The sequence below is a fragment of the Sus scrofa genome, chromosome 6 (genome assembly GCF_054392235.1).
Source record: "Sus scrofa isolate SSC_HxYL_T2T_F1_AM1 chromosome 6, Sscrofa_HxYL_maternal_Yorkshire_Landrace_v2.0, whole genome shotgun sequence".
Taxonomy (NCBI): Eukaryota; Metazoa; Chordata; class Mammalia; order Artiodactyla; family Suidae; genus Sus; species Sus scrofa.
In genome coordinates, this window is record NC_139388.1 from 62868147 (window position 1) to 62883306 (window position 15160).

General features: G+C 59.9%; 1 protein-coding gene across 1 annotated transcript; it reads right to left on the reverse strand.

Annotated features, from left to right (window-relative positions):
• Positions 1-243: 243 nt before the first annotated feature.
• LOC146402468 (leukocyte immunoglobulin-like receptor subfamily A member 6) lies at positions 244-6716 on the reverse strand. Its single transcript, XM_084962044.1, has 13 exons — positions 6649-6716; positions 6458-6493; positions 6000-6284; positions 5563-5865; positions 5053-5349; positions 4501-4803; positions 3897-3947; positions 2118-2237; positions 1738-1831; positions 1622-1659; positions 1374-1429; positions 469-624; positions 244-390 (listed from the first exon to the last, which is right to left on the reverse strand). Exons 1-13 carry the CDS (start codon positions 6680-6682, stop codon positions 244-246), a joined length of 1920 nt encoding a protein of 639 aa, XP_084818170.1. The 5' UTR covers positions 6683-6716.
• Between the last annotated feature and the right edge of the window lie 8444 nt (positions 6717-15160).

A 15160-nucleotide genomic window follows, 5' to 3' on the forward strand; every position in this document is an offset into this window, starting at 1 on the left:
TTGGAATAATGTACGATTCTCTTTCCAAATCCCTGGTAGTTGAGATGTCTGTTGCTTTATGTCCAACATGTGGGGTTGTTAGTTCCTTAGGGTGGAAGGTGACCCCAGAGGGCACCCGGAGTCTGTGTGAGGAGTCCTGGCTGGGGGGTGGTCCTTAGGGGGTGTCCACGGCCAGCAGCTCCCGTGCCTGCTGGGGTGCCTGCAATCCAGTCCCTGGAATGCGGGGTCTGGGTCCTTGGGGGGCTAGCGGATGGCGAGAACAGCATACACGCTGGGCTCTGCTGGGGGCTCCCCAGACTGGGAGGGAGGGGGTGCCGTTGTCCCCCGACTGAGGGTCCCGTGGCTCAGCTGGGCGTAGGTCACGTCCTGGGCATCTGCAGATGCAGCAGCCTGCAGTGGGGGAGAGAGAGTCCAGCTGTACCTCTGGGGTGAGGGGCAGCATGGGGGCCCAGAGAGGCAGACACCCACCTGACCGTCCCCCTGCCTGTCATCTTCGGCTGGTCTGTCCAGCAGTGCCCCCGACGGGGAGGGAGGAGAGGGGGCCACCCCCCGCCTCACTCTCGATCTGGAGTGGTTGACCTGGGCGTAGGTCTGCTCCTGGAGGGCTCCATGCTGCCCGTTCTGCTGGAGGGAGACGGTGAGACAGAAACAGCACCTCCCGGGTCCCGCTCCCCTCCTGCAGTCAGTGTTCCCCTCTGTGGTCCGCTGGGGGCCCTTTCCTGATGGAATCGCCAGGGCTCCCTCACACCTCGGGGCCTCTGGACGCTTTCCGCGGTCCTGATTCTGTCTCAGCACCTGTCCTTGCTCATGTGGCTCCAGCCACACCGCCCACCTTCCTGCCACAGCCCCTCTCGGCCTCAGCCAGGACCTTTGGACATGCGGCCCCCCCGCCGGCACCCAGTCCCCTTCTCTTGCTTTATCTCCCTGCATCCGAGGACCCTGCCTGCCCCTCTGCATAGTGCCTCTCTCCCCGCTGCAGGGGAGCTCAGGCAGTGTGGACCGTGCTCCCTCTGCAGCTGCAGCACCTACAGGGTGCCGGGCGAGGTGCTCCCCTGGGCCCGTCTGTTGGGAGCAGGAAGGACGGGAGCCTGGGCACTTGCGGGCCATTCCCTTATCCACGCATCCTCCTGAGCCGCGGGGCTGCATCCAGCACCAGAGGGTCAGACAGAGGAGGAGGAGTCGGGAGAGGGGACCCCGAAGGTGGGGTCATGAGGAAACAGGAGGGGGAGCCACAGGGGGATGACCCAGGGGCCCAGAGGAGAGGCCAGTGTGGGTGCCGGTGGGGCTGGGGTGTGGGCACTGAGACGGCTGCCCTGGGTGAAGTTGGGCCACAAGAAGGTCTTTGGTGGCCTGGCCAGGAGCAGGGGTCTCACCAGATGGTCCAGCTCCGTCCCCTCCTCAGACTGTGTGTCCTTCAGGGCAGCATCTGCTGGGGCAGAACCGGGGAGACGGGGGCCTTGCTGGGCAGGACTCCCTGAGATCGCTCAGGGCTGGGCCCCCTGCACCCAGAAGGCAGGTGATGGGTGCTGCATCAGTCCTTGCCCCACCTTGGGCTCCCGTCCCCCCCCCCCCGCAGAGCTCTCCGCCCCCACCCCCAGGGCCACCCTCCTCTTCTGCTCACAGAGGTTCTGGTCCTGGGTGTCGGCGGCTGGGCTGGAGCTGGGAGGAGATGGGGGTGTTAGGGGCGGACGGGGCTGCGGGCAGCTGGGAGCCTGGGGTCTTTGGGGCAGGAGTCACCTGTTCTGCAGGCCTCTGTCCTCGGGCTCTGGGTCTGCAGCCCCTGCAGGAAGTTGGAGGTCAGCGTTGCCCTGGGCGGGGTCAGCGGGCACACCTCAGCCTGGGCCTGTTATGCCCCCTGCTCCACGGGGCTCCAGGGCAAGAAGGAAACCCTGACTCCTTCCCGCACGTGGGTGTCAGTGTTTCAGGACATGAGACCCGAGAAACCCCCTGCATGTCTGCCTGTGACCTGACGTTAAGAGTCTTCGTTCCAGATTTTCAGACCTGAGACTCTGGACCATCTCCTTCTAAGCTGACCTCACCCACCTCTTTGGTTCTCGTTGGCTGGTGCCCTCAACCCAGCGCCTCTGGGGGCCTGGGTCCCCCTGTTCCCTGCTCACCTGACTTCCTGCATCTGTCCTGACCCCGGTGTCGGTGTCGATGTCGGAGGAGGAGGAGGAGCAGCAGCAGGACGAAGGCCACCAAGACCCCGATCAGAAGGCTCAGGTACCATGGGAGGCCTGGGGCACCAGTGAGGTCATGAGCCATTTAATCGTGCACCTACTGTGTGCCAGACTCCTGCTGGGGTCTGTGCATTCACCTCCCCTACCCACTCGCCCATTTTACAGATGGGGAAACTGAGGCCCAGACGGGGAAATCAGGGCCCTGTGCGACCCAGCCTGGACGACAGCCCTGGGACTGGCACCCAGGACTCTGGGCTCCCTGAGCTCTCCTCGTGCTGCCCCCCAGGCAGACACCCGCTTCCTGCTCGGGGTCTCCTCCTGTGCAGGGGGCCCTGTCCCAGGGTCTCATCTGGGGCTGAGGGTCCTTCCTTGTCACCGTGCCCACCCCAGACCAGCAGGACTTGGCACAGGGTGGGGAGGACCTGGGATGGAGTTTTGTCCCCCCCCCCCAGGAGCACTCCCCCTGCAGGCTCTGGTGCCCTGGGAAGGTCTGGGCTGGGGGCTGTGTCCCCCCCAAGCTCCATGAAGTGGGTGTCACTGCTCCTCACCTGATGGCAGCCCTGTGATCCCGGGGCAGGGGACCAGGGAGCCCACCAGCCTTGGACCCGAGACTCTGAGGAGGGAGGCCCCTGGCTGGTTCAACAGCGGGAACTGGGACTGCAGCCGGGAGTCTGAGCCCAGCCCTCACGCTTCCTCCGGGAGCTGAGCTCCCCGAGCTGAAGGGGAAGCGCCTGGAACCCTGGGCCCCTGTCCTGCCCCCGCCCCCTCCCACCCACAGTGTCACCATCAGGCCAAGAGGGGACAGGCCCCATCCAGTCCCTCCTGGGGGCCTCCCTGTGAGGCCTCCTGTTTTCGTGGGTCCCGGTAGAATCAGACCTGGAAGGACCCCCGAGCTCTGGGCCTCGACTCTCTCCATTGACATGTGGACAGGCAGAGGCCCTCGGGGGGTGGGGGCATCCATGTCCGAGTGTCCAGAGGTGCCTGACTTGGGGGCACAGCCCCGCCCTGCCCCCCACGGACCCCCCTCCACAGACCCGCACTTACCCCTGCGGGGGCCTGAGTCCGTGGGGGGGAGGGGCTGATCCTGGGAGCCTCCTGGGGGTCAGGATGGGAGGTGAGGAGGCTGGTCCCAGCATCCCCCTCCCTGTGACCCCCTTCGCCCCCCCAAGAGCCCCTGGAGCCCTGGGGTCCCCCCCAGTCTCTGCCCGACCCCACCCCCTGGATGACCAGCCTCTCCTTGAGCCTCTGAGCAGCATTAGCTCCTCCAAGACTCAAAACTGCCCTGGGTGGCCTGTGCTTCCCATGAGCAACTGGGCCCCGAGACTCCCTGTTGCTGAATTGGGGCCTGGGGGTGAGGGCTGGGGCTCCTAGGGGTCCTGGGAATGAGGCCAGGAAGGGGCTGGGGGTTGGGGATGCCCCTGGAGTCCCCACCTCACTAAACTCTCCCTGCACCTGCCCTGTGTCCTCCCCAAGACCCTCCCGGTGCCCGCCTGGCACCTTCCAGACCTAGGGGAGGGGGGGTGAGTGGGGGAGGCAGGGCCTCTGAGGGGCAGGTCCCTTCACGCCCACCCCAGCCAGGCGCTATCAGGGGACAGGGTCCTGGGCTGCCTGAGCTCACAACAAGGTCAGGGTCCCCTCACCTGAGACCACGAGCTCCAGGGGGTCACTGGGCTGTGACAGCAGGTAGGGGACCCCCATCCACAGACCCGCACTTACCCCTGCGGGGGCCTGAGTCCGTGGGGGGGAGGGGCTGATCCTGGGAGCCTCCTGGGGGTCAGGATGGGAGGTGAGAGGGCTGGTCCCAACATCTCCCTCCCCATGACCCCCATGACCCCCCCCTCAGAGCCCCTGGAGCCCTGGGGTCCCCCCACATCTCTGTCCGATCCCTCCCCCACTCTAGGACACAAGCTGCGCTGGGATTGGAGCAGGAGTTAGGTCAGCTAAGAGCTCGAGGGACAGGCCTGGGGCCAGGGGTGCACTCGCTGGACTGAGGCCCCCGTGACTCCCCAGCTTTGAGTTGGACCTGTGTGTGGGGATGGGGCCCCAGAGGATCCTGGGAAAGGGCTGTGGGTGGGCGAGGGGTTGCAGCTCCTTGGGGGCCCCCCATCTCCACTCACACTCCTCCCTGAATCTGCCCTGGGGCCGCCCCATGGCCTTCTCCCTCCTCCCCCGAGGACCCTGGAGTCGAGACGAGGGAAGGGGGCAGGATCCCTCCATCCCCCTGGGGGGTGACCCTCCCTTGAGTCCACTTCACTGCACCCTAGAAAGGGGGTCCCCCTAGAGCTGGCCATGGGGACACACAGAGGACAGGTCCCCTCACCTGAGACCACGAGCTCCAGGGGCTGACTGGGCTGTGACAGCAGGTAGGGGTCCCTGCTGAGTGAGCCGTAGCACCTGTAGGTGCCCCCATGGGCCGAGGTCACAGGACCCATGGAGAACTGGGCCTGGTTCTGCCCAGCTCGGGGCTGTGACCTAAGACGCAGCGGGGGGTGGGCCGCCCCCTCCTTGGACAGAAGGAAAGTGTCCATGGGAACCCATGACCGACACAGCAGGGTCACGTTCTGTCCTGCGGCCACTGAGGGGCCCGGTTGTTGTGAGAGGGAGGGTGTGGCAGGGAACCGTCCTAGAGAGAGGGAAGGGGTGAGGGGCTGCCAGCCGCCCTGGTTCTGAACAGAGACTCGGCAGGGCATCTCCGAGGACCCTCATCTGTGTGTGTCTGTGTTTCTCTGAGCCTCTCCATCCTCCCGACCTCCAGTCTGGCTGTCCCTCCCTCCCTGGGGACCCCTCCCCCTGGTCCCAGCATCCCCCCTGGGGCTCCCCCAGCAGGGCCTGTGCAGAGGCTGGGTCCCCGCCTGACCCGCTGGCTCCTCACCTGCCACCAGGATGTCCAGGGGGTCACTGGGGACCGACCACAGGGAGGAGAGGTTGTGTCCACCATAGCATCTGTACCGGCCCCCATGGAGGCCGCTCACCTGGCCCAGGCGGAAGTGGGCCTGAGAGAGCCCAGCCTGGGGCTGCTGGGCAAGGCACTGGAGGAGGTACTGTGCCCCCTCCTTGGCCAGAGCGAACCTGTCATAGCTGATGGCAGAGCGACACTGGAGGGTCAGGCTCTGTCCAGAGGCCACGACAGGGCCCTGCGGGGTCAGGAGGGAGGGCTTCCCAGAGCCCCCTGGGGAGAGAGAGCTCTGGGTTAGAGGCTGCTTCCCCCATGACCCCCTTGTCCCCCCTGGCCCCCAGGTCTCACTGTCTCTCACACTCTGGGTTCTGGTCCAGGAGCCCCACCCCCTGAGCCTCCCCCTCACATGGGGCTCTGCTCTGACCAGGCCCCCAGGGACCTGCCTGGGGCCCCAAAGCCTCTGGGACCAGGCTGGGCCCCCCTCACCTGAGACCAGGAGCTCCAGGGGGTCACTGGGTTCTGACCACACCTGGGGTTTGTCTCTGAAATAGCCATAGCATCTGAATGTCCCCCTGTGGCTAGGGGTCACAGGGCCCACAGAAAACAGGGCCTGGGTCTGCCCATCGGGGTGTCTCTGTGTGTCCAGGGTCCAGGAGGACTTGTGTTCTCCTTCCTTAGTCAGGATGAACCTGTCATATCTGTGCCATGAGCCACACTGGAGGGTCACATTCCCTCCTGAGGCCACCACAGGGCTGGGCAGGGCTGAGAGGGCGGGTTTGCTGTGGTCTCCTAGGAGAGAAGGGGGCAGCTTGTTACATGGGGCTCATGGCCCCTGAGCTCCCCCAGGGCTGGGACCCACCCTGAGAGCAGACTCCCTTCCTGAGGGCAGCACCTGAGGCTGGGCCCCCTGAGTGTCCTCTCACCTGTCACCACCAGTTCCAGGGCGTCGCTGGGCTGTGACTCGCCAATGGGACTGATGTAGTAACAGCGGTACCTCCCTGCGTAGACCTGGGTCATGTATTGAATGGAGAACTTGGCCGTGACCCGATCCTCCAGTGGTCTCAGTTGGTACCAGGGAATTTGCCTTCCCTCTTTAACCAGATGGAACTCCTGGGCCCACAGAGCCCCCTGACACCAGATGGTCACAGGGCTATTCCAGGTGACCAGAGGGCCTGGCTCAGCCCAGAGGGTGGGTTTGGGGAGAATCCCTGGAAGGACATGAGAGACCAGGTCACGAGACCTCCCCAGCTCTCAGCCCAACCCTACCTGGTTCCCCCCCCCCCTTCAGCCTCTCCCTGCCATCTCCATGCCCAGTGCCTGGGGGTGGCCCCAAGTCCCCACGGAGGAGAGGAGGCGCTGGGACCCCTGGGCAGCGACTCACCTGCCTGCACCTGGGTCCCCAGGCCCACATTCAGCCCTGGAAGAGAGTACCCGTGAGGACTCGCCCTGGACTCTGAGCAGAACCCCTAGTGCCTGGGCGCCCCTGCGTGCTGGGTGTCCCAAGAGAAGATGCCGGTGTGGGGAGGGGGCGGGTACCCCCGGAGCAGGGCTTCCCCTCGCCCTGCATCTCACCGAGGTAGAGCAGGCCCGGGAGCATGGGGGTCATGGCGTCTCCTCCCCGTGGTCCAGGCTGTGCAGCTGGAGGAGAGCCCGGCGCCCTCAGGACAGACAGGGCCCAGGGTGTGGCCCCTCAGAGGCTGGTCCTTCCTGTCACGGGGCTGTCAGGTCTGCAGCCCCACAGGAAGGGGAACTGCCTCTTCTCGGGAGCCTGGCTCTATTTTTGTGGGTTTTTTTTTTCCTGGTCTTTTTAGGGCCCCTGTTGCTGCATATGGAATTTCCCAGGCTATGGTGGCATCAGAGCTAGCAGGTGCCAGCCTGCAAGACAGCCATGGCAACACGGCATCCGAGCCGCATCTGTGTCCTACACCTCAGCTTGTGGCCACACCGGCATCTTAACCCACTAAGGAAGGCCCGGGTGTGTTACCACTGAGCCATGCCAAAAACTCCCCTGGTTCTTGTTTTGGGGACAGCGTTGGTGCCTTCCTGGCATCCCTGTCCAGTGATGGGAACCAGGGCCCGTCCTTCCCTCTGAGAGGCTCCCCCTGGGGTCTAGCTCCCTCCCCAGCCCGCCCACCAGCACGTCCCTGTGGGTGCTGGGAGTGGACGGGGCCACAGACCCTGGCGATGCTTCAGGGAAGATGCAGGTGCCCACCACAGCCAGGGCTCAGTGCATCACGGACCTGTGTGTGGCTTCTGAGTCCAGCTCAGGCAAGGTGGCAGTGAGCTGGGAGGGGAAGAAGGAAGATGTGGGAAGGAGAGGCTCCTCTTCTCCTGTCCCCGAGGGTGGACTTCTGTCTGTCCCAGCCCCTCCAGGGGCTTCTCTGTGTCTCTCCTGCAACAGCGTCCCCCCCCACCTCCGTGGGCTCAGGCCCTGAGCTCTTCCTGCCTCTTCCCGACCCTTGGTCCTTGGCGGGGCGTCCTCCTCCTCCCGAGGTCCTGCCTTGCAGCTTTAGAGGACCCTGATGTGGGTGAGGGCTTCCTTTGAAGGAAACCACTTCCTTCAAGTGTCGCCTCTGCTCCTGGAGCCTGGAGAGCAGTGCCCTTTCTCTAAGCCTGAGTTTCCTCCTCCACCTGTTGTCAGGAACCCCACTCCTGGGAGGGGCTGTGGGCTGAGCGCTGACTGGGTCCCTTGGAGGACGGGTCACGTTACCTTCCCGACTGAGTGACAGAAGGACCGGGTTGGGACATGAATGGGCCGTGGGTTCAGACTCCCTGGCAAAGTTGATGCTTGCTGTGCCCAACCACCAGCACCACCGCCCCCCTCCCCCCGGAGCTGGGCTCTGCTGTGAACCCTGAGAAAGGCCCCTCAGACCGTTTGTGACCCAGGTGGCCACAGGCACAGGCAGAAGGAAAGGAAGAAAGTTCCCAGAGTGGAGAGGGGCCCAGAGAAGGAGTGGAGAGGCCCCGGGGGGTCCGGGTCAGTTGGGGGCCTCGGGGAGGGGGACCCCAGCTGCTCACAGTGGGGAGGGGTCAGGGCTCCAGGCGAGGGTGGACGTTGTGCCTCTGTGTCTCCCGTGTTGCTGGGCAGGTCCTGGGTGAGGTGGCTCTGCTCGCAGACCCAGACCCATGGCAGCGCTGAGCCGCGGCCCCCGTGGGCCTGAAACCGAGTGCAGCCAGTGTGGGCGGCCGGGCGTGGGTGCGAGGCTTGCCTGGGCATCCTGCCGGCAGCCCCTCCAGCAGGTGCTGCCTCTGAGAACTTGGACCCCGCGGGGCCAGAGGGGCTGCCGGCCTGCCCTGGTCAGCCGGACTCGCAGGAGTGCCCTGGGAGAAGCCTGCTCTGCAGGCTGGGTGTGCGCCCCAGCAGGCGTCCAGGTCCCCTCCGGAGGGGGACCGGCCTTCAGACCGCAGGCTGCCGAGGAAGGGGGCCGGTCCGTGCGAGGTGAGGCGTCAGTGGGGGAAACCCGGGGCGCCCTCCTGCATGGAGCGCGTTCCCGTCTCTGGAAAGGAAGTGGCAGCAAGTGTGTGGGTTATGTGCTAGAAGCCCCGGCAGTTTCCAAAAACAGAAGTGTTAGCAATGACAAATGCAGTGGCATCAACACATGAGACCCTTGATCGCAGGAGGAGCTCGCGAGCGAGGCCCTTGGTGCAAGAGGAGAGGGAATCTTGGAGCTGTTCCAGAAGGCTGTGCAGAGAGGTGAGAAGTGGAAGTTCCAGATCCTGCAGAAGATGCGGGGGTCCCCCTTGGTGTCTGCTGTGGGCATCAGAAGGAAAGAAACTCATGCTCAGGACACAAATACCCGGATTTCGCACCATGTGGATGTGAGTTTAGGATCTGACTGCAGTGGCTCGGGTGTCTGTGGAGGCGGGCGTTGGATCCCCCCAGCCCAGTGCAGAAACTTACAGGATCTGGTGTTGCGGCAGCTGCCTGGTAGGTCGCAGCTGTGGTTTGGATTTGCTCCCTGGCCCCCCAAAACTTCCATATGCCATGGGAGGAACGAGAGAGAGAAGGAACTGAGCATTTTGCAGAGGTGAAGACAGACCAGCCCGGTGCTGAAATGCTTAGATTTAAAAGGACATCTGGGAGTTCCCGTTGTGGCACAGTGGAAAGGAATCCGATTAGGAACCATGAGGTTGTGTGTGGATCCCTGGCCTCGCACAGTGTGTTTAGGATCCAGCATTGCTTGAGCTGTGGTGGTCACAGATGCGGCTCGGATCTGGCGTGGCTGTGGTTGGGGTGTAGGCCAGCAGCTGTGGCTCCCGTTCGACCTCGAGCCTGGCAAGCTCGATATGCCATGGGTGCGGCTCTAAAAAGCAAAACAAAAACAAAAACAAAAAGAGAAAACAAAAAAAAAGACTTCTGTATCTTGAGCCTTCCTGGTAAATGAAGAGAAGAGAGGGCAAATTAGAAAAACCGTTTCCTGCCCTGAATTGTATGCTTTAAAATGGCTAATTCTATTTTATGGACATTTCTACTTAAAAAATTCAAGGAGGACTGGCAAGGGGCCCTAAAAATGTCCTAAATGTCTTCTTCTGGAAACTGAAAGGTACCACGGAGAGAATGACGAGCTAATATTGGGCTGCGACGCCACCGTACCAGAAAGTGATGCCCGAAGATACTGGAGAAGCACATCAAGGAATGAATGGTGAGAGCGTGTTTTGGGAGCCCACTTGTTTGTAAGGGTCAACAGGGCCCGGGTCATCAGGGGAGAAATCCCTGAACACAGAGAGATCCTGGGCACCTCGGACCCTGTCGAGCTGGGTCTCCCCCACTCCTCAGGCTGCATCTGTTGTGGCCAGACCCAGGCCTGTGGCTGTTCCCAGGGCGGGGGTGGAAGCCAGACCCCAGCAGTGACAAGGCCGGGTCCTTCCCGGGCTGCGCTGCTGGGGGGCGCCCCAGGCTGCATCTTCACCAGAGAGAAGGAGGGGTAGGGGGCAGGGATCCCCTCACCAGCCCTGTCGTTGCCTCTCCTTTCCCCGCGTGACACACGTTTTTTGAAGGAAGCAAACGTTTTCCGCTGACCTGATGGACTGAGAGCGAAAGAAGGCGAGTTCCCAGTGAGGGTTTCCCGCTCATGAGAGGAGCACGAGGTGATGTCGTGGAGAGAGTGAGATGCGACAGGGAGGGAGACATGGCCCCGAAGCTGTGGGACGTGCCGCAGACACACTCGCGCCCACACAGACACGCCTGCACATGTGCCCGAGGCGTGCACACGCGCACACACACACACTCGTGTGTACGAGTGCTCAGCATCCAGGACGCGATGCCTGGAACCGAGTCCCCTCTGAAGCGGGAGGGGAAGGCGTGCTTGTTCCGAAAGAGCAGCGTGGGAGCGACCGGCGCCAATCAGAGCAGGGACCTTCCCACGTACTTGGTCAAATTAAACGAAACCAGCTTTACTGAGATGAAATTGGTGGAAATTGTACGTGCGGAAGAGGTACCAGTGGATTCTTTATTGTTTTCGGTTTAGGGCCGCACCCGAGTCACTTGGAGGTTCCCAGGCTAGGGGTGGAATTGGGGTGCAGCTGCCAGCCTGGGCCACAGCCTCAACCCCTCTGGATCTGGGACACATGTGTGACCCACAGCACAGCTCACAGCAATGTGGGACCCTTAACCCACTGAGGGAGGCCAGGGATGGAACACGAAGCCTCATAGATGCTCGTCAGGTTGGTTTCCGTTGATCCCTGATGGGAACTTCACCACGTGACACTTCGATTCATTTTTCAGTGTGAAATAGTCACCACAGTCACATAGTTCACGTCTCTGTGTGTGTGGTGGGAACCATGAAGGTCCACCTGCTCAGCAGAACAAGGCATATACCCAGGAGTGCCGTTACCTCAAACCACATCACTGCGTCCAAAACTGAATCATCTGTGTTACTGGCTGTTCGCACCCCGGGACCAGCCGCTCCGCCCTTGACCCCTTCCCAGCCTCTGGCAGCTGTCACTGTGCTGTTTCCCTGAGAGTTTCCGGTCCCGCAGGTAAGTGAGATCCGCTGTCTTGGTCTTGCGGTGTCTCGGTTGTTTTCCTTGGCATGAGGTCCTCCAGGTTACCCCATGTTGTCCCCAAAGGAAGGGGTCCCTCTTTGTGAAGGCCGAGGAATATCCTGAGTGTGTGAGTGTGAGTGTGTGAGTGTGTGTGTGTGAGTGTGTGTGAGAATGATGTTTTCTGACCCATTCATCTGCCGACAGCCGTCGAGGTGGTTTCCATGGCTCGGCTCCGGCTGTCGTGAGGGATGCAGCAGTGGACAGAGACATGCAGGTGTCTCTCTGTGACGCTGATGTCACCTGCTGGGGACATAGATCAAGATGGGAAATAGCTGCATGTGCCGGTCTGTCTCTCTCCTTCTCTTTGACAGACGTTTGCGTTCCCACCAACCATGCCCAAGGCCCTCTTTTCTGCTCGTGTTTGTCACCCTTGCTGCCCTGGGTCTTTTCCCACCAGCTGTTGTAACAGGTGCAAGGGGGTCTCTCCCCGTGTGTGTTTCATGATTTGCCCCAAGAGGAAGGAGGCCCCCATTAAACACCTGTATTTATATATGCATGGCAACTGCAGTTTGAGGTGGGATCTCCCTTCCCAAAGCAGGGATTGAACCCGGGGTCTGCGGGGAGAGCGCCGGGTCCTAAGCCCTAGACCGTCAGGGAACTCCCTCCCTCCCTGTGGTTTTGACCAGGGTTTCCCTGCTGGTCGGTGAGGGGCCGAAGCTTTTCAGGGACTGTTTGGCCGTTTGGATCTTCTTTTGAGAAACGTCTCTTTGGGTGCTTTGCCCATGAAAAGCGGCTTGTTACCGCTTTGCATGCAGTTGTGTGTGCTCCCCCTGTGTCTGGGGAGGTGACGGCTTGTCAGAGAGACGGTTTGCAGGGATCTTCTTGCTTCTGCTCCTTCACGCAGTTGCCTGTTTCTTTTGTGTGCAGTCGCTTTCATTTGACGGGCTCTTCCTTGTCTCTTCACGTATTTGTTGCTTGTGCTTTTAGGGTCGTAACCGAAAAGCCGTGTCCAAACTTGTGTCAGGAAGCTTTGCCAGGAGCGGGTTGAGGATCCGGCAGTGTCTGTGCAGCTGCTCAAGCCGTGGCTGTGGCGCAGCAGGTTCCATCCCTGGCTGGGGAACGTCCACGTGTCGCGGGTGTCGCCAAAAAAAAAAAAAAAAAAGAAAAAGAAAAAAAGAAAAAGAAAAAAGAAAAGAAGCAGAAGCTTTTCCAGTGTTTTGTTCTTGCACTTTTATGGTGTCAGTCCTGTGTTTAAGTTTTTAAACCTTTTTTTTTTTTTTTTTTTTGGCCAAGCCGAGGGCCTGCAGAAGCTCTGGGGCCAGGGAGCCAGTCCTTCCCCTGCTGCACCACCAGGGCGCTCGCCATGGTTAAGTCCTGAACCCATTCTGAGTGGGTTTTGTGTGTGGGGTGCGTCTGGGGCCCAGTGCCGTCCTGTGTGTGGATGTCTTGTGTCCCCACCATCATTTATTTATGGAAGGGCTGTCCTGCCCCGGTCGTGTGTTCTGGCACCCTGTCAAGGATTAGCTCATGGCTTCTCAAAGACAATTCTTTCGCCTCATCCGTCAGATAACTCACAGGTGTCTGATGTGCTTTGGTCCGTTGATGGGGTTTATCCTGTGGCATTGGCAGTGTCCCATTTCCCTGAGTCTTCGTGTTTCTCGTTGCTTTGCTTTGGTGTCAGTGGGTTTGCCCCATCAGCCCGTTAGAGATTCTGGAAGCTCTGAAAGATTTTCTGTGGACGTGCCAACTCTGCTTTCCTCCCTCCTGGGTAGAAGATGCTGAGTTGCTTGCCTTGGCCCCTCCCTCAGCCCTGCACCCCGTTTCCCTGAGTGATGAAGGGGGAGGCTGAGGCAGGGGGCAAGCTCCCTGTTCCTCCTACAGACGAGGGCCCCTCCCCTCCATCCCGCAGCTCGGCTGTGCCCCTGCTGAGAGTCCTGTCCCTTTTCTGAGTTCTTTGCTGCTGCCACGTGTGCCTGGAGCCCCGGCGCTCCCCATGCTGTGATTGGAGTGGCAGGCAGGTCTCAGGCAGCCGCTGAATCCTGGGGGTGTCACCTGCAGCCTCACTCACTGTCCTCAGAGGGAGGGGGAAGCCTGGGCAGAGGGCGGGGGCCTCTCAGTGTGGAGCTGTGCCAGACTCAGGGAGGGGTGACAGGGCTAAAGAGAAGCTGCCCTTATTCTCCATTTCAAAGTGGTTTTTCTTGGGTTTTTGCTTATCCGCGGTTTTTTCAACTCATCAGGGCACTGGAGTTTGCAGGAAAGTTAATTGGGCCAAATATCGTTGTTTTATCAGCCTCTCTAACCGAAGGGTCTTTAAAAAGACCCTGTGCTGGTCCAGCTGGGCACACAGTGTTTGTGGGCCTTGCATGGGCTTTCCCAAGGGCAGACTCTTCATTTAAGGAAATAATGCCCCCTGTTCCACTGGAATTTGTACACTGTGTCTCATTCTGTTTTGTTTTTCTTATCTTTTTGCCATTACTTGTGCTGCTGCTGTGGCATATGGAGTTGCCAGCCTACGCCAGAGCCACAGCAACTCAGGATCCGAGCTGCAGCTTCGAACTGTACCACAGCTCACGGCAATGCCGGATCCTTAACCCACTGAGCAGGCCAGGGATCGTACCTGCAACCTCTTGGTTCCTAGCCAGATTCGTTAACCACTGCGCCACAACGGGAACTCCGTGGGTGGTTTTTTTTGTTTGTTTGTTTTGTTTTGGGGTTTTTTTGCCTTTTTTTCCTCTACCATTTCTTGGGCTGCTCCCGGGGCATATTGAGTTTCCCAGGCTAAGGGTGGAATAGGAGGTATAGCCTCTGGCCTACACCAGAGCCACAGCAACTTGGGATACAAGCCACGTCTATAACATACACCATAGCTCACTGCAACGCCGGATCCTTAACCCACTGAGCAAGACCAGGGATCCAACCTGCAACCTCATGGTTCCTAGTCGGATTCGTTAACTGCTGAGCCACAACGGGAACTCCTCATTCTGGCTTTTTTAAAAAATACATTTTGAAAGTTTAAAGTACAGTGTGTCCCATTCTGAACATGGTCTTGGTCCAAGGAGAGACTCTGCTGCGACTCTCTTGCGCCCTCTGATGGCCACCGGGAGGATGGCTCTAAGCTGCAAGAAGAAGGCCTTTCAGGCCCCACCCCCAGTGCCCAGACAGGACCTTTTTCCTGAGCTCCAGGTCCTTGTATACCCCTGCCTCCTCTATATTTTCCCCCTCAGTTCATTGTTCGCCATTAGATATGCTCTTCTCTGCAGGCTCGTGGCCCTGTCTTCTGTCTGACTGAGGAAGCTCCTTTAGGACTAGAGCGCCAGGGGTTCTGCTGTGTTGGGTGGTTCCTCGTGAGTGGAGGTTGATTGGGCCCCGCTCTGACTCGAGCGGGTGGTTTGTCTTTCTTGGATTGTCAGTGTGGTGGTTTGATTTCTGCATATCAAACCAGCCTTGCGTGCCTGGGATAAGCTCCCCTTGGATGTGGCGTAGCATTTTGAAAAGACAGTGTAAAATTTGATTTGAAGGTCACGTTTATGCTCTCGGGGGAGACTGGCCTGCAGGTTTTTGTTGTGTGTCTTGCATTGTCTTTGTTTAGTTTTGTCATTAGAGTGTAGCCTCGTAAAGTACAAAGCATTTCCTCCTCATCTGGTGTCTGGGAGAGATTGTGCAGAATTGGTGTTATGGTTCTTACCTGTTTTCTGGAATTTAAAGTCAAGGCTCTGAGGCCTGGAGTTCTCTTTGGGGAGAGTTTTATTAAACGGTGAATTAAATTTCTTGAATGAGAGCTTGGCAAATGCTTTTAAAAAGTCTGACAAGAAAAGTGTTAGTGAGTCTGGGACAGATGGGTTTACTGTACGTGTTTCTGGTTGTGTAAATTAAGACCTTAATTAAGTGAGAACTGTGTCATTACCCATTAGTTTTTCAGGTATGTCTGTGCTACCCAGCAGTTCCTTGCCATGTCAAACATAGAAAAACTTGCATGTATAGAGAGTAGAATATTTCAAGGGTGTCTATAGTAGCAATATTTATAAGCACAAGAGCTGTGGTGTAGGTCACAGATACAACTTGGATCTGGCATTGCTGTGGCTGTGGCGGAGGCTGGCAG